The sequence below is a fragment of the Mustela nigripes genome, chromosome 15, assembly GCF_022355385.1.
Source record: "Mustela nigripes isolate SB6536 chromosome 15, MUSNIG.SB6536, whole genome shotgun sequence".
Taxonomy (NCBI): Eukaryota; Metazoa; Chordata; class Mammalia; order Carnivora; family Mustelidae; genus Mustela; species Mustela nigripes.
In genome coordinates this window covers 2,701,101-2,719,744 of record NC_081571.1, presented here as the reverse complement: position 1 = coordinate 2,719,744, position 18,644 = coordinate 2,701,101, and the positions used below count along the sequence as shown (strand labels likewise).

At 36.6% G+C, this 18,644-nt stretch overlaps 1 protein-coding gene across 2 annotated transcripts in view; it reads left to right on the top strand.

Moving 5' to 3' along the window:
* Nucleotides 1-18,644, top strand: part of MICU2 (mitochondrial calcium uptake 2) — a 156,596-nt gene that overhangs the window by 2,615 nt on the left and 135,337 nt on the right. Inside the window, exon 2 of one of the 2 annotated variants that reach the window (XM_059377494.1) lies at nt 9,909-9,919. The exons of the other annotated variant lie outside the window; for it this stretch is intronic. Within the exon in view, the coding sequence (XP_059233477.1) occupies nt 9,909-9,919 (11 nt within the window). The remainder of the gene's footprint in view (nt 1-9,908; nt 9,920-18,644) is intronic. 2 annotated transcript variants of the gene reach the window in all.

The window sequence follows — 18,644 nt, the reverse complement described above, 5'->3', positions numbered from 1 at the left end:
TTCTACCACCATAGTAGACTTGAAGATGACCACACATGGCTCTCTGCAACAGTGGCCAATACAGCAAGCATTGAGGGACATGGAGTTTGAAACTCTCCCTCCACCTCAGTGATTCTGGTAATACTTCCCTAAAAGGAGACCTGTTAATCCCTCTACCTTAACCACCACTTTAGAGTTATGTGTGCATAGTTGAGAATCAATGATGGGTACATACCGTTTCTTGATACAGTTTTATGTATTAGTATATTTTACTTAATATTGCAAGGTGATAGAATCTTCTTGATAAAAATTTTTAATAATAGTAGTAATAACCTTTATTTTCAATCAGCACACAAGGCCAGTTCTCCAGTAAAAATAGGGAATTTATGATCATTGAATCCTACACTTCAGTGGTTCCCATTGTGACCAACAGCTTGCATTTGTGAGGTCAGTCAGAAACAGGGTAGAAATCAAGGTCATGAATTAGCAAGTAAATTGGGAGTTTCCCTTCTTTCTTTCCTTCCCTCTGCAATTACTGAAGTGCCTACTCTCTGCCAGGCAATATGAAAGGAGTGGGGATTTGAAACAGAGTTCAAATGCTTATGGTTTAATGGGGGAGGGCAATTTTAATATAGATTGGTGAATGCTGTGATAAGGGTTTGGGGTGCTATGGGAACACAATGGAAGAGCACCTAACAGTCTTGGTTTCATGAAGTAATAATAGGTAAATAGACACCTGTAGGATGATGGGGAGTTTGCTGGGCAAAGAGAATGGGAAGAATATTACAAGCAAAGGGTGTATTGCAGAGTTCTAAAGATAAGAGTTTGACTCAGTAGATTATGAGCTGCAAAAGATGAGTTTCAAAACTGGGGATGAGTGGTGGCAAAGAATCATCAAGAAGTGCCCCTTAAGCCATATGACAGAAATTTTGTCTTGAGAATAACAAGGGGACATTGTAGGGGTTCTTAACCCTCCTGTACCCCAAAAGATCCAGACATGGAATTCAGAGAACTTAAATAGAAAAAGATCACTTTCTTTTTTATTAACCTATAATTTGCTATTTTCTTCAGTTATGAATTTAGGCAACAAGCTGTAGTAGTAATAATAGCATTTGTTATCAACAGAAATCTCAGATATTTTCCTATTATAATTGTTACAGATATTGCATAGTATCACTTCTTCGAAGTCAAAGTATTTATTCAGCCTGCCACTATGTAATGTTATTTAATGCATAAAAAATTACATATATTTCTTTATCACAAATTTGGCTTTGACCTTTGGAAAGAGTATCAAGACTTCAGTGAAGTCTTGAAAACTGGATGAGGGAATCTGTTGTAATAATTTCAGAGAGGGATGATGATAGCTAAATTAGTGGATGAATTTAAAAGACATTTAGAAGGTAAGTTTGCCAAGAATCAGAGTTGCAGATATTATATAAAATGTAATTATAGTGTTTTTAAAAATATGTAGTGATTTCAACTGGGCAACAAAACATTTTATTCTACATATCCTTAGAAAATTTACTTTGGAGCACATGAGTGTATTACTTTTTTGTAAACTTCTTCTGAAACACTTAAGAATATTTGAAAACTGTTCTAAGATTTTACTGTTACTCCCATTACAATATTATTTTAATTGCTTCTGGCATAATAGAATTTGATAAGAAAGGGGAAAAACAAAAGTATTATATTATTCCAATCCATTCTTCTATAAAAGGGTAGCTGCCTTGTTCATAAACACTGATTTAGGGGCACCTGGATGGTTCAGTCAGTTAAGCGTCTGCCTTTGGCTCCCTCCATTGGAGCCCCATGTTGGGCTCCCTTCTCAGCTGGTAGTCAGCTTCTCCCTCTCCTTCTACCCCTCCCCTGCTAGTATACCCACTCTCACTCTCTCTCTCAAATAAATAAATAAAATCTTTAAAAAAGTGATATGTTTGAAAACATAGGTCTATTTGAGTAGTGAAAGCAGTTAGGAGCTAGACAGTTTTAGATTTGGAATGGCAAAATTACTTTCTTCGTGCAGGTATTTCAGTAACAAAAGTTTTATAGCTATTACCATATTTTGTTTTCCAAGCTAGAAATAATATATTGATAAACTACAACTGAGGAAAATTAACAGATTTCCAGTGCCTTGTCAGATCAGACTATAAAGCTTTTTTGAACCATGGGTATTATAAATCATTGTAATAATAAGGCCTGAAACTGGTGGGGGAAAAAAGGTAAAAAGCTGTAAAGCCAAAATAAAGTGCAGTATACTTCACAGTTGACAAAACAGTAATAGTATTTTATTTGTTTTATTCATTTGTTAATTGTATTACTATTTCATTTATTCTCTAAATGTTTGTATTTTTTACCTTAATTTTCAAATTATTTATGTGATACTGGATACTATATGTTTATCAGACTTCATAATAGGATTTTTTTGGCTTGCTTTTAATGAAAAATTTGTTAAAGAATTATATTTAAAAGCAGGGGCACCTGGGTGGCTCAGTTGGTTAAGCAGCTGCCTTCGCCTCAGGTCATGGTTCCAGGGTCCTGGGATGGAGCCCCACATCGGGCTTCCTGCTCAGCAGAGAGCCTGCTTCTCTCTCACTGTCTGCCTGGCTCTGCTTGCTCATGCTTTCTCTCTATCTCTCTGTCAAATAAATAAATAAAATCTTTAATAAAAAAAAATAGAATTATATTTAAAAAGCAAAATTACCGGGGCTCCTGATGGCTCTGTTGGTTGAGCATCTGACTCTTGATTTTGGTTCAGGTCATGATCTCAGGGTTCTGAGATCGAACCCCTCATTGGGCTTCACGCTCAGTGGGGGTCTGCTTGAGATTCTCTCCCTGCCCCTCCACCACCGCCACCCCACCCCATGTATGCTCATGTGCACATGTTCTCTCTCTCTCTCTCTCAAATGAATAAATAAATCCTTCCTAAAAAGTAAAATTAATTTTGTATGACCTAGTCTATAAAATGGTATAAATGTTTATTATAAATTCAAATATCTTATACAGGTTCATAGGTATGAGACTTATTTTTATATGTTTATTTGTATATATTTATAAATCTTTGAAACTTTTCCCCAATAACATTTAATCAGTTTTTTTTTCATAGAACTTACTACTCTCCGAAGTTATTTTATCTATTTGTCTTCTCCCATTAGAATGGTCTCTTGGTCTTTTTCATCTCTGTATATTTATGGCCACGTGAAGGCACATAATGAATGTTCATTCAAAGAGTAAATAAATGAACTGTACTGTGTAACAGAATGACCTGGTCTAACTTTTGTTTGACTGGCATTTATAGAAATATTAGACAAGCAGTATCCAAAAATGGTTAGAATCAGCTAAGTTGCTAAATGTTCTGTGTATACTCAATTATATACAAGTCATAAAGATATGTCATCCCATATTCCCAGTAGAAAATATAAGTAAATAGGAAATCTTGCTCTTTTCTGCTATATCCCAAGGGCCTGGAAAAGAGTCTTTTGCATAGTAGGTGAGGTAAATATTTATTGAAGGAGTGAATAAATTGATGGAATTTATAATGTAACAATAATAGATATATCTTTCTCTCAAAAATGTAAAAGATGGGTCCACTTCACCTGTTAATGTGTATGAGATTTTATTTTTTTAATATATTTCCTAAAGATATTTTTTATTATTTTATTTATTTGACAGAGAGAGATCACAAGTAGGCAGAGAGGCAGGCAGAGGGGACAGGGGAAGCAGGCTCCCCACTGAGCAGAGAGCTGGATGCAGAGCCCGATCTCAGGACCCAGGATCATGACCTGAGCTGAATGCAGAGGCTTAACCCACTGAGCCACCCAGGTGCCCCTGAGATTTCATTTTTAATCCCCTTATTAGCATTTTTGTTTGTCTTCATATGGCAAGCTTTTGTCCTCTGCTATCATATTAAAATACCAAAATTAATTTTAGAATTTAAAGTTAATTGCACTTTTATTCCAGTTACTGAGATGTTTCAACTTACAAATCTCAAGCCAATTAAACTGTTTTTAAATTTGGAAGTAATCCTGACGTATGATGAAAACTAACCGTAAAAATGAAAACTCTGTTTGGTTATACTGATGCTATATTCTGATACTATATTTTGATATTATCGTTACATGTATATATATACTGTGTATGTCATATTTATTACATTGACTAAAGATGTAAATATAACAAGATCTATACCTTAACGATTGGTTAAAATTCTTCTTATGGAGAGAGTGGTTTTGGTTTATTTAACTGAGTGTTTCTGATAGAGAGTAAGCCCTTTAAGAGCCTGGTGACTCAGGCTTCAGGGATAAGGAAAGGCTGCTTTGCATAGTGGAGGCAGAAGAATTTGGAGCATGTGGTTCCTGGTATTAAGCACCTCCTTTTCCAGGCTCCACACTCAGCAGGGAGTCTGCTTAAAATTCGCTTTCATGTTGGCCCTGCTCCTGCCTTGCATGAGCAATCTCTCTCTCTAAAGGTAAATATTTTTAAAAAAATTTTTAAAATATATTTAAAATTTATATTTTAAAAAATTTTTAAGTGTACAACTTGACTTTTTTTTTTTAGACATTGGGATGATGAACACTATATCAAGTTCATTATATCCAACATCTCGCCTAGTTATCACTGAGTGCATGTTTGTGTATGGTAAGAACACTTAAAGATTTACCCCCTTAACAAATTTCTGGTATATAATAACAGCATCATAAACTGTACTCCCCATGCTGTATGTTAGATCTCTAGGACTTACCTTGCATAACTGAGACTTTCGCCCTTTGACCAACATCTTCCCATTTCCCCCAACTCAGAGCAACCACTATTCTGCTCTGTTCTTCTGTTAGTTTGACTCTTTCAGATTTCACAGATAAGTGAGATCATGTAGCATTTGGCTTATTTCACTTAGTGGAATGTCCTCCATGTTCATCCATATTGTTGCAAATGGCAAGATTTCCCTTTTTAAGGCTGAATAATATTTGTGTGTGTCGTTGTGTGCAGATGCATACCACATCTTTTCCATTCAGCCATTGATGGGCAGTTGGCTATTGCAAATAATGTTGCAATGATTGTGGGAGTACAAATATCTCTTTGCAATACTGATTTCACTTCCTTCATATACCCAGAAGTAGTATTGCTGGATCATGGTAATTCTATTTTTAATTTTCTGAGGAACCTCTCTGTATTGTTTTTCATAGTGGCTGTACCTATTTTCATTCCCAGCCAACAGTATAGAAGGGTTTTCTTTTCTTCACATCCCCTATAGTATTTGTTATCTTTTGTCTTTTGATAATTACTATCCTGACAGGTATGAGGTGATACCTCATTGTGGTTTTGATTTGTGTCTTCCTGATGATTAGTGATGTTGAGCACCGTTTCATATACCTTTTGGTCTCTTGTACATCTTCTTTTCAAAAATGTCTATTCAGGTCCTTTCCCCATTTTTTTTTTTTTTGAAGATTTTATTTATTTATTTATTTGACAGAGAGAGAGAGAGATCACAAGTAGGCAGAGAGAGAGAAGGGGAAGCAGCCTCCCCGCTAAGCAGAGAGCCTGATGTGGGGCTCGATCCCAGGACCCTGAGGCTTTAACCCACTGAGCCACCCGGTTGACCCCTTTCCCCATTTTTTAATCTGGTTATTTTCTTTATTTCTATGGCAATTTAGTTGTTTGAGTTCTTATATATTTTGGATATTAATGCCTTATCAGATGTATGGTTTGTAGTATTTTCTCCCATTCTGTAGTTTGCTTTTCACTCTGATTTCCTTTGCTCTGCATAAGCTTTTATTTATTTATTTATTTATTTATTTGACAGAGAGAGATCACAAGCAGGCAGAGAGGCAGGGAGAAAGAGAGAGAGAAGCAGGCTCCCTGCTGAGCAGAGAGCCCGATGCGGGACTCGATCCCAGGACCCCGAGATCATGACCTGAGCCAAAGGCAGCGGCTTAACCCACTGAGTCACCCAGGCGCCCCTCTGCATAAGCTTTTTTAAAAGTCTGGTGCAATTCCACATGATAATTTTTGCTTTGGTTGCTTGTGCTTTTGGTCACATATTCAGAAAATCATCATCCAGGTCTCTGTCAAGAAGCTTTTCCCCAGTGTTTCCTCTAGTAGTTCTACTGTTTTGGATCTAACATTTAAGTCTTTAATCCACTTTAGTTAATTTTCATATGTGGTGTGAGATAAGGATCCAATTTCATTTTTCTACATAAGGATATCCTATTTTCTTCATACCATTTGTTGAGGAGACTGTCCTTTCCCCTTTGTGTGGTCATAGATCTGGGCTCTATTCTGTGACATGTGTCTGTTTTTATGCAATTATCAAACTGTTTTGATTACTGTACTTTGTGTATTTTGAAATTAGGAAACATAATGCCTCCAGGTTTATTCTTGCTCAAGATTGGATTAACTTTTCAGGGTCTTTGTAGTTCCATATGAATTTTAGGACTTTTTTTTCCCCCATTTCCATAAGGAATGCCATTGGGATTTTGAAGGGGAATGCCTGCCTTGAATCTTTAAATCACTTGGGCAGTATGGACATTTTAACAATATTAATTCCTGGAATGGTTTTGAACAGTTATGGATTATGAAATGAAAGGTAGGATTTATCCCTGTCAGGGTCTAGTCAGGAGACAGAAACTTAAAACAGTAATTTGAATGGGGAAGTTTAATAACAAAGAAATATCTGGTAAAGCTGGTTGACTTCTAAAAGAGTAAAGGACTTTAAGGGGTGCTGAAGTAGCAGGTGCCAAAAGGTAGCCAGTACCTGTAAGCAAAAGGAGAATAGATAGTGAAGATACTCACTCAGTACTTGGGAAAGCTCCTCCAGCCCCAAAGCTTAGATTTAGCCTTTTTGAAGAGGGCATGGTTACCACAGAAATATAAAGTTTGCTGTCCGTAGCTCTGGCCGGATGGTTCAGGCCAGAGCTAGTCTTTGGAAGAAACTTGTCATTGCTGGTAGATGTTTAGGGGCTGGAATTGGTCTATAGAATGGACCCACTGAATGGGAGAATGTGGCCTGAGGACATGGCCAGAGCTGCTGCAGGAGTGGCACCTGGCGCTGCACATAGGAGGTGACCTGGTATGTCGGAATCTACTCTAGATCTGTTTGGAAACTGGCTGGTCTCTGAGGGCCCCCTGGCTCCAGCTCTGAATAAAAAAAAGGCAGAAGTGCCTTCCCGCCTGTTTTCTTGCAGTGTCACTCCAGTGCCCTCTATTGACAGAGGCTAAAATTGTTCTAGCTGACAAAGGAGAGAAGTCTGTAGGGCGTTCAGTTCCAGTATCACGAAGCAGGACAAAAGATAATTAGCTGCTGGGATAGTTGATGACTTGTACTGAGTTCAAGAGTGTTTCACCCAGGCTTCAACAGGAAAAACTCCGGTTGACCACTTGTTAGAAAGGGTACTGTCCGGATTTCTTATTGGCATTATATGCAGTGCCAAGGATATGTGGGCACTTAATAGAGCCCCCTTGTCCTTTGTGGAGGAATATTTGTTATTGAGGAATAAAAGACCTCAGCAAAATGAGCTTTTCTTTCATATTATCTCTCTAGTGCTAAAATTAGGGCTTGGCTGTTGGATGTTATTCATTAAATGTTTGTTGAATGTACATTTCCATGGTTGCAAGGTACACCCTTCTCCATCAGAGATTTCTCATCGAATTAATTATTGCTTTTTATAAAATTCCTGATATTATGGTACAGTAATTGAGGTTTCAAATATTTTCATTGTTGGAAAAAATTTTTAAAGGTTTGTTGAAATTGTCATTTTTATATTATTGAGAGAGATAACATTAATGATGACAGGAAAATTAGTGAGGTCATTGTGATCGTTAATCTTATGTATTAACTTGGTGAGGCTGTGGTACCCAATTGTTTGGTTAAACAGTCTAGATATTACTGTGAAGGTTTTCTTCAGGTGCAGTTATGTGGAGCACATCTTGGGGCTTGAACTCATGACCCTGAGATCGAGACCTGAGTTGAGTTGAGATCAAGCTTCATGACTGAGCCACCCTGGCACTAAGAGATGTGGTTAACATTTAAGTCAGTAGACTTCAGTAAAGCAGATTACTCTCCATACTGTGGATGGGTGTAATTCAGTCAGTGGATCGCCTTAAGAGCAAAACTGAGCTTTTCTGAGGAAGAAAGAATTTGGTCTCTGGAGGCAACATACAAACCCTTGCCTGAATTTTGGTCTCTTACCAGAAATTCTAGCCTGTCCCACAGGTTTTGGGTTTGCTGTCCTCCTCAGTCCCATGGCTAATTCCTTAAAATAAATTTTTTCCTTCTTCTGTCTCTCTTTCTCCCTTTATACATATAGAATATAAGAATATCTTATTGGTCTCATTCCTCTAGAGAACCCTGATTAATAACAGATTTCGGTACTGGGAATTAGTATGCTGCTGTAATAAATACTAAAACTGTGGAAGTAGCTTTGGAATTGATTAATGGGTAGATGCAGGAAGAGTTGAGGCCCATGATAGAAATGGTCTATATTGCCGTGAAGAGACTATTGCTGCAAATAATGAATGTTACAGGTGCTTCTGATGAAGAGGTCTCAGATGGAAATGAGGAACATGGTAATGGGAGCTGAAGGAAAGGCAGTTCCTGTGGATAAAGTGGCAGGGCACTTGGCTAAATTGTGCTCTACTGTTTTATGGGAGGTATAGCTTGTGAGTGATAAAATTGGATATTTAGTTGAGCAGATTTCTAAGCAGACTGTTGAAGTCATGGTTCAGTTTCTCCTTGCTGTAGATGGTAAAATTTTGAGAGGAAAGAAGGAAACTAAAGAAGGAATTATTACACACACACACACAAAATAGGACTTGAAGATTTGGAAAATTATTACCCTATCTGTATTTTAAAAACTGAGAAGGATGCTCCGCAGAGAAAATTAAGAGTGTGGCTAGACAACCATTTACTAAAGAGATTAGGAGTGTGACTCCTGGATCCAGTCAAAAAAAGCTACTAGGGTTAGACTGGAGAGGGCAGAGAAGGGATGAAATGAAAGAAGGACTTCTTGTGTTCTAAAGGCAAGAAATGGGTGGTAGAGCTATCTAGCCACAGAACGTGTTTTCTTTCCAGAAAAGAGAAGAATAACTTAAGGAGGAGTACCTGGGTGGCTCTGTTGATTAAGCTTCCAGCTCTTGATTTCAGCTTAGGTCATGATCTCAGGGTCCGGAGATGGAGCCAAAATGCTCAGCAGGGAGTCTACTTGAGAATTTCTCTCCCTCCCTCTCTGCCTGCTCCCCCCACCCTCTCATGCACACTCTTTCTCAAATAAATTCTTCAGAAAAAAAAGAGAGATGGAGAGACTAACATTAAGAACACAAAGCACCCAGCCACAAAGGATTATTATCAAACCATAAAATCAGACTTGCCCTAAATTTCAGACATGTTTGCAACCCTTGACCCCCTTTTTTTCTTCAAAAGACAAAAAACTAGTTTGTTTGTTTTTTTTTAAATGGGAAGGTATATACTGTACATGTTCCCACCATTGTATTTTGAAACCAGATAACTTGTCTAGTTTCATAGGTTTATAGGAGTAAACTTTCACCCCAAGATTAGTCATACTCTGAATCTTACCTGGAAGTGATTATGAGAATTTACATGATGAGATTTGGGACTTAGTGGATGGCATTTTCATGAGATATTGGACTTAAAGAAAGTTGCTGCTGGGATGATTAGGACTTTGGAGGATCTTGGGATGGGATGAGTACATTTTGTATGTGAAAGCAGATGAATCTGGGTGGGGCCAGAGGGTGGACTCTTGAGTTGAGTTCTATTCCCCCAAAATTTGTATTTTGAAGTCATGACTTCCACTACCTCAAACTGTGACCTTTTTTGAAAATAGGACCATTGCAGATGTAATTAGTTAAAACTTAGGAGGGATCATATTGGAGTAGGTTGGACCTCTGATATAGGATGACTTATAAAAAGGGAAATTTAGGGGGCGCCTGGGTGGCTCAGTGGGTTAAGCCGCTGCCTTCGGCTCAGTCATGATCTCAGGGTCCTGGGATCTAGTCCCGCATGGGGCTCTCTGCTCAGCAGGGAGCCTGCTTCCCTCTCTCTCTGTCTGCCTCTCTGTCTACTTGTGATCTCTCTCTGTCAAATAAATAAATAAAATCTTTAAAAAAAAAGGGGGGGGTTGGAATTTAGATGCACACAAAGGGAGAACACCATGTAAAGACTGGAGTTATACTGCCACAAGTTGGAGAACTGCCAGAAACTAGGAAGGAGGACCTAGAGCAGATTCTTCTCTCAGGCCTTAAGAAGGAAATGCCCTGTGGGCACCTCAATCTCAGAACTTTGGGCTTCCAGACCTTTGAGATAATAAATTTGTTATTTAAACCACTCGGTTTCTGGTACTTTGTTACAAGAGCCCTAGGAAATGAATGCAGTTAATATGTAGCATGGGTCTAAGAGCAGTGATTTCCAGCTGTGTTCTATCAGAGAGACTTCTCAAGATCCAGAAGAAAATTGAATGGGCAGCCTTTGAGAGATCCCTTTTATATCTGTTTTATATGTAGAAATTAGGACTCTGCTACTACAACTTGAAATCGATTTTAGATTTTTGAACTAGACATCTATTTTGTGTCTAGCACATATCAGGTATTATAATGCCTTTGAATTTTCCAGTAAACTTTATATTTTCAATGAGAAAATTTAGTAAATTACCAATATGAAAACTGGTCTTGTGGTGACCAGATATTGTTACACTTCAGAAAATATGCATTTTAAAACCAACTATAAGACATTTATAATTTCAAGGTTTATGAAAAATGTGGCTTGATGTATGGGAGAATCACTTTGATCTTCCAAGGGGAGGATGTTATATAAATTGAGGTAATATGTTACTTTCTGGGTAAATAAAATTATTTTCTTATGTAATTGTGATTATGATTTAGTTGTCAAGTCTGATTTGAATGATTTCTCATGTATTCCTTATTGACATTTCATAAATATATTTTCCTTTCTCTTACTGGCTTAATTTGCTTACTTTTATGTAAGTTAAAAGAATTTAGAAGAAAAAATATCTTTAAGATATATTCATATAAATATCTTGCATACATGACAAAATGTCTCACACATGAACATATTTTAGAATTAATGTGTGTGTTGATGTGATTTTTGTCTTTAAATCCCATTTAATGATCTTCTTGACCTTTATTTCTAAACTGATATTTTGCCTTTTAATCCTCCCTCACCTTAGATTTATGATTGAGCATTTAAAAAAATATATTTTATTATTTATTTGTCAGAGCGCACAAGGAGGAGGGAGCGGCAGGCAGAAAGAGAAGCAGGTTCCCGGCTGAGCAAGGAGCCCAGTATGGGACTCAATCCCAAGACCTTGGGATGCGTGACCCCAGCTGAAGGCAGATGCTTAACTGACCATTGCCCTATGAGTAAGCATTTTTAATGGGTTTAAGGTAGACTGCATCAATATTAATCATTTAGCAACTTGCATTACAAAACAGCATTAGCTTGTAAAAACTTTTAATAATCTCAGAACAGCCTGGTTATTTCATACCTTTAATTTTTACATTTTGACATCCATGATAATTATCAGTTTCTCTTTTATCAGTTCCTGCTGATTGCTAGGAATTCCCTCCTTCTGACCATCTTAATTCTATCCATGGAGATGATCTCCTTGAAGCCTACTTTAGTATCTCCTTTCTTATACTTTTCATCATAATTTTGTTTGTGCCATCAGTTAGCATTTGCATTTTCTTATGAGCAAATCTATTGTCTGGTCTCTCTAACAATATTATTAACCTTTAAGCTCAGGAACTATTTTTTATATTCTGACCCATATCATTTTAATTTGTTAAAATATCAAATAACTTTTAAAAATCTATATTAAAGTGGAATTAATTAGATACGGTATTACAACATTCCCATTCTTACATTTCCCTCCTAGGGCACATTTCTTTCTTTCTTTCTTTCTTTCTTTCTTTCTTTCTTTCTTTCTTTCAACATTTTAACATACCTAAAAATCAGGATATGTCTTAGAGTCAGTGGTGTTTTACAGAATCGCCTTTGGCCAGGTAGCAGTCATGACCTAGTTGTTATTGTCTTGTTACTATGAGAATTTGTTCACATTTTTATCACTTAAATTGAGATACATGCATTGTTTGACAAAACCTTAGTCTTTTTTTTTTTTTCAAAACCTTAGTCTTTAGAAGAAGAGAAATCATGGGCATAGAAATACTTCTCAAAGAAACAGGAAAAACAGTTTCCCTGAGATCAGAAAGTGATGCTTAGGGCAAGAAAAGGAAAGTCAGAACAGGTTAAGAATGGTCAGGAAAGGGGGCATCTGGGTGGCTCAGTGGGTTAAGCTGCTGCCTTCAGCTCAGGTCATGATCTCAGGGTCCTGGGATCGAGTCCCGCATCGGGCTCTCTGCTCGGCAGGGAGCCTGCTTCCCTCTCTCTCTCTCTCTGCCTGCCTCTCCATCTACTTGTGATTTCTCTCTGTCAAATAAATAAATAAAATCTTTTAAAAAAAAAAAAAAAAAAGAATGGTCAGGAAAGGGTACTTTTTTTGTCACTGTGGTCAAAACATGGTAGACTAACATAATTTGAGGATTAACAAATAGTATTAAAGGGTCTTCCTAAATAGGTATCTAGACTGCTTTAAAGTCTTCAGTCTTACATTTCACTTATTTTTACAACCTACCTAGAATTTGGACCTGAAGCTTTTTTTCCTTGAGGAAAAAAACATGGTGTAGTGTCATGTTTCATTCACTGTCTCACATTATAAAGCTTTGTTAATGTGTTTACATTAATTTTATATAATTATTTCTATAGTTAATTCTGTTGTAGAAATATCAAATATCAAATGTCAAATTTGATATTTCTTAATATGTTTGATTTGGGATGCCTTCATATTGGGAGAATGCAAAATGTTTCCAATAGTGCAGTTCTAAGTCTGGCTTCTCTAAAACTATAAAAAAAAAAAATTAAGATTCAGGACTCACTGAAACTCCATTCACCTTAAGCCCACATTTAGTTATTAATATCTTACTATAAGGGGGCTGACATGGGTGAAGATGGTGAAAAGGGAGAAACCTCCAGTTACAAAACAGAGTCCTGGGAATGTAACTATGTCATGGTGACTGTAGTTAATAATACTGTATTGTATGTCTGAAGGTTGCTAAGGGAGTAGATCTTAAAAATTTTCATCATATAAACTCTAAATGGATGAAAGACCTCAATGTGAGACAGAAATACATCAAAATCCCAGAGGAGAACATAGGCAGTAACCTCTTCGACATCAGCCACAGCAACTTCTTACAAGACACATCTCCAAAGGCAAGGGAAACAAAAGCAAAAATGAACTTTTGGGACTTCATCAAGATCAAAAGCTTCTGCACAGCAAAGGAAACAGTCAACAAAACAAAGTGGCAACTGACAGAATGGGAGAAGATGTTTGCAAATGACACTACAGACAAAGGGCTGATATCCAAGATCTATAAGGAATTTCTCAAACTCGACACCAGAAAAAACCAGGTAGTTAAGTCAAAAACTGGGCAGAAGACACAAACAGACACTTCTCCAAAGAAGACATACAAACAGCTGACAGACACATGAAAAAGTGTTCATCGTCATTAGCCATCAGGGATATTCAAATCAAAACCACATTGAGATACCGTCTTACACCAGTTAATATGGCAAAAATTGACAAGGCAAGAAACAACAAATGTTGGAGAAGTTGTGGGGAAAAGGGAACCCTCTTACACTGTTGGTGGGAATGCAAATTGGTGCAGCCACTTTGGAAAACAGTTTGGAGGTTCCTCAAAAAATTAAAAATAAAGCTACCCTATGACCCACCATTTGCACTACTGGTTATTTATGCTAAAGATACAGGCATAGTGAGAAGGGCCATATGCACCCCCATGTTCATAGCAGCAATGTCTACAATAGCCAAACTGTGTAAAGAACCAAGGTGCCCTTCAACAGACAAATGGATAAAGAAAATACAGTTCATATTCACAATGGAATATTACTGAGTCATCAGAAAGGATGAATACCTAACTTGCATCAACATGGATGGGACTGGAGGAGATTATGCTAAGTGAAATAAGTCAAACAGAGAAAATCAATTATCATATGGTTTCACTTATTTGTGGAACATAAAGAATAGCATGGAGGACATTAGAAGGGGGAAATGAAGGGGGAGAAATCAGAGTGGGAGATGAACCATGAGAGACTATGGACACCAGGAAGCAAACTAAGGTTTTAGAAGACAGGGGAGTGAGGGGGATGGGTGAGCCTGGTGATGGGTATTAAGGAGGGCACAGATATTATGGAGCACTGGGTGTTACATGTAAACAATGAATCATGGGACACTGCATCAAAAACTAATGATGTAATGTATGGTGACTAACATAACACAAAAATAAATAAATCTCATAAGGGATAAACATTGTAACTGTGTGAGGATGGATGATAGACTCATGGTGTTCATTTCACAATGTGTACACATACCGAATCTTGTACACCTGAAACTAATATAATGTTGTATATCAGTTGTATCTCAATTTTTTAAAAACACCTTACTACACAACCACCATTATAAAGTACTTGATTATAACTTTTGGCTCTTATTATCATTTTACTAACAATACTTAGCAGTCCCTGGCTCATAGTAAGTATTTAATTTTTGAATGAATAAGTGAGTAAGTGAATAAATAAATGAAGGATAGAGTACCCAACTAAAGCTGTGTTTAAGTGGCTAAAATCAGTTGAAAAATAGTGTGCCTTTCCTCCATGCTTCAATCCATCTATATTGTTCTAAGGCTTCTTTGCAGTCTTAAAGCCCTTTGACCTCTCACTGAGCAAAAGCTAGTTACCTTGGAGAATGTCCCTGAATTTAGATTTGGCTGATGTTTCTTCATGACTTATGCATTTTTGTTAAGAATAACACTAAAGCGGGGTGCTTGGGTGGCTCAGTGGGTTAAAGCCTCTGCCTTCAGCTCAGGTCATGATCCCAGGGTCCTGGGAACGAGCCCCGCATCGGACTCTCTGCTCAGCAGGGATCCTGCTTCCCTTCCTCTCTCTCTCTCTTCCTGCCTCTCTGCCTACTTGTGATCTCTGTCAAATAAATAAATAAAATCTTAAAAAAAAAAAAAAGAATACTAAAGCTATGCTATATTCTTCTCAATGTGACTTATTAAGGAAGCATATGATATAGATTGCTACTGATGATATTAACTTGTATCACTTGGTAAGATGGTATCTGCCAGGTTTCTCCATTGTAAAGTTAAATAATTTTTTTATATACTCAATAACTAATATTTTGTGGGAGGTACTTTGAAGCTTCATGAGGCTTTTTCTTCTCCACAGTTTATTCATTCATTAATTCATTCCTATCTGTTTGGATTCATGGGTTCCTACTTTATTCAAGGGGTTTCAGTCCATGACCATAATTCATAGACAGTCCCCAACCTATGGTGGTTGATTTACAATTTTTAGACTTTTTACAGTGGTGCAAAAGTGATTCCCATTCAGTGGAAACAGTACTTTGAATTTTGGCCTTTTCCCAAGCTAGCAATGTGTTGTACCTACTCTGTCATGATGTTGGGCAGTGACAACAAGCTGCAGGTCCAGGTCCCAGTCAGGCACGTGATCAGAGGGTAAATACCTGATACACTTAGAATCATTCTGCACCCATACAACATTATCTTTGTCAGTTTCAGTACAGTTTTAAGTCAATTACATGAGCTGTTTATACTTTATTATAAAATTGGCTTTGTGCTCAATGATTTTGCCCAACTGTAGGCTAATGTCAGTGTTCTGAGCACGTTTAAGGTAAGCTAGGCTAAGTTGTGATGTTCAGTAGGTTAGGTCTATTGGATGCATTTTTGACTTGGGATATTTTCAGCCCACTATGGGTTTTTTGGGGACACAATGTCATCATAACTTGAGGAAGATCTGTATTTGAGTAATGGATCTCCCTGTATGTAATCAGTCTCCTGCAAGCTATGGCTTGGATATGCCATGTCCCACTCTCCTTACCCCTAGCAAAGGAGAAGAAACAGAGGTCTTACAGCCAATTCTTGATTAATTGTAAAAGAAGAGTACTTTTAGCATAAGTAACACAAAACAACAACTTGCCTAGGATATAATAAGTGATAGTTTCTGAAATGTGAGAAGGAAAGAGGGAAGAGGATGCCTGGAAAAGTAGCTTCTAGGAAGCTGAAAGTAGATGTCTTCCCCCACTGACTTTAATGCTGTCATTTTTTGTTTGTTTGTTTTAACTGTATTTCAATGTTTATGCTGAGCTTGATGCTGAAAGGATTTTAAATGGCTTAGAAAAGTGCTATTGTGGGCAGTAATTTTTAAATGGAGAGAAAAATAGCATACAGATGAGGTTACAGAAAAGATTAAAATAATGCTATAAGATCTCTGGTGTTATATTTGAAGTTAACTATAAATTTGATTTTAAATTTAGCAACAAGTTCAAAGAGGAAAACAAGCCAGTTATATGCTTCATAGTAGTCAGTTGCTTAGAAACAACTAAATCTGGGAACAAGACAGTTATTTTCTACTGTCTCATAAAGAGGATACTGTAGCATCATTATAGTAAGAAGAATAGCATGAAGTTTCATATGGCAGTTTTTTATAATCTCAAAGTGGGACATTTGCATAACCAAAAAATATTAGATAAGTGGCAAAATGCTTACCATTATGGTATAGTCTTGAAAAAACCGTTCAAGGAAGGGGTACCTACTTAAGTCTTCTGCTGCTGAGATGTGAGAACAGAAAGTTGTGCTTTGGGTATGGCAGTAGGGAAGGTGTTGGTGAACTTGAGAAGAGGAATTTCATTGAAATACTGGGGACTAATTTAATTGAAATGTGTTGAGGAGAGATGGTGAAGTAAGGAAGCAAAGAATATGAATGGAGATGATTCATTCTACAAGTGTTACTGTAGAGGATATTCAGGAAGACAAGTTACGAGACCAAGGTAGGGTTTTGTTTTTAAGATGTGAGACAATAGAAGACATTTGAATGCTGATAAAATAGTGTAATAAGGATAAGGAGGCAAAAACTGTTACAGATCTATGAGAGGGTAATCATAGGTTGAAGTCTTTGAGAAAGGAAGTTATATGGAGTCAAGACCACAGGTAGAAAGGATTCTTCTGTTGTAACAGGAGTAAAAGCATAGGTTTTGGTTAGTCCTAGAAGCTGGCTATAGATTTTTTTTCCACACTTTCCTTCTATTAAAAAACAAACAGGCAAAAAGAGCCACTTCAGTCAAAAATGGGCCATGTCAGAGGATTCTGTAATGACTGCCACTAGAGAGAAAAACCCATAGAGATGGCGGGAAGGAGATAACAGAGTTCCTGAAGAATGAGAGCTTAAAAACAAATTTCAATGAGTATAGGACTAATTACCATAAAATTCTAATGGCTTTGTTTTGGTGAGTTTTTCCAGTGTTGCTAAAAGTACCATCTAATAAGTTATTTTGAAGAAAAATTTGTACTATGAGTTTAATATAATTAAAATATTATATTAAAAATTAAAATATTTATTGAAAATTAAAATGGTATGAAAATTTTTATTAAAAATTAAAATATTTAAAGTCTAAAATAGTAAGAGAACACCAAGGATAATTTGTTGTCCTCTGATAATATTTAAATTCACATTTGAATTCATATTTTATATTTTGTGGGTATGACCAGACTTAAACAAATGGTCATCAATTTTAAATAAATACAAGCAAGAAATATTAATTGTAATTAATGAATTTGTAAGTTTCATTAAATGTAATGCATTTCTGTTATTTAACAGTGAATAATTTTAAAACTCCAACATGTAATTAATACAGTGGAGCTATTTTAATTTGCTTTGACAAACCTACACAATTCATAAAATTAAATTGGTGTTACTTTCTTTTATTCCAGGTTGCCTGACTATATTTGTGGTGATTATTTTTGTGAAAAGTGGGTAAAAGACAATACCATAAGCAATGGGTAAAACACAAACTTACTGGAGTATACTTGGATTGGAGTGTATATGTGTGCAGTGCATTGGGTTTAATGATAGTACATTTAAAATTGCTATGCCAAGGGCAGTAGACTTTACAGCAACATACAGAAGTTTAATAACCATGAAATGCTGAAAGGCCAGTAAAGACTAAAGCTTTCTTTAGTCAACAGTAAAGCGAGAATGCAAAGACGTTTTAATTCTTTATTGCCCCAGGTAAAAATGTCTCTAGAAACAGATAAGTGATGACAAAGCTTTGATGTTAATAAACCCAGATGGAAGTAAAAAATCAAAGTGTGTAAATGGCTAGATTATGAAAAGAAAGATGACACAGTTATACTCTGTAATTAGATGTAATTTGTGCTTTTGGCATAGCTATTTGTCCTACATGAATGAGAGGTTGTCTTACTTTCCTTCCTTGTTGATAGGAGGACAGTACTTATATATCCTACTGTAAATCTTCTGTGGTACTTTTCTCTGGGCTAGGGGGGACCAAGGAAAAAAAGAAAAACAAATTGTAATATCAAAGCAGAAGTGTATTTTAATCTTTCCTTTGGCAATTACATTTGTTTAGCTGAACCCAAGTAAAAAATTTCTATTTGCCCTTACTCTATAAAACATAGGTTCTAGTAGCTCATGTATACAAATTAATGCTCTTGCTATTGTGAATTTTAGAGTTTTATGAATTATAACAGTG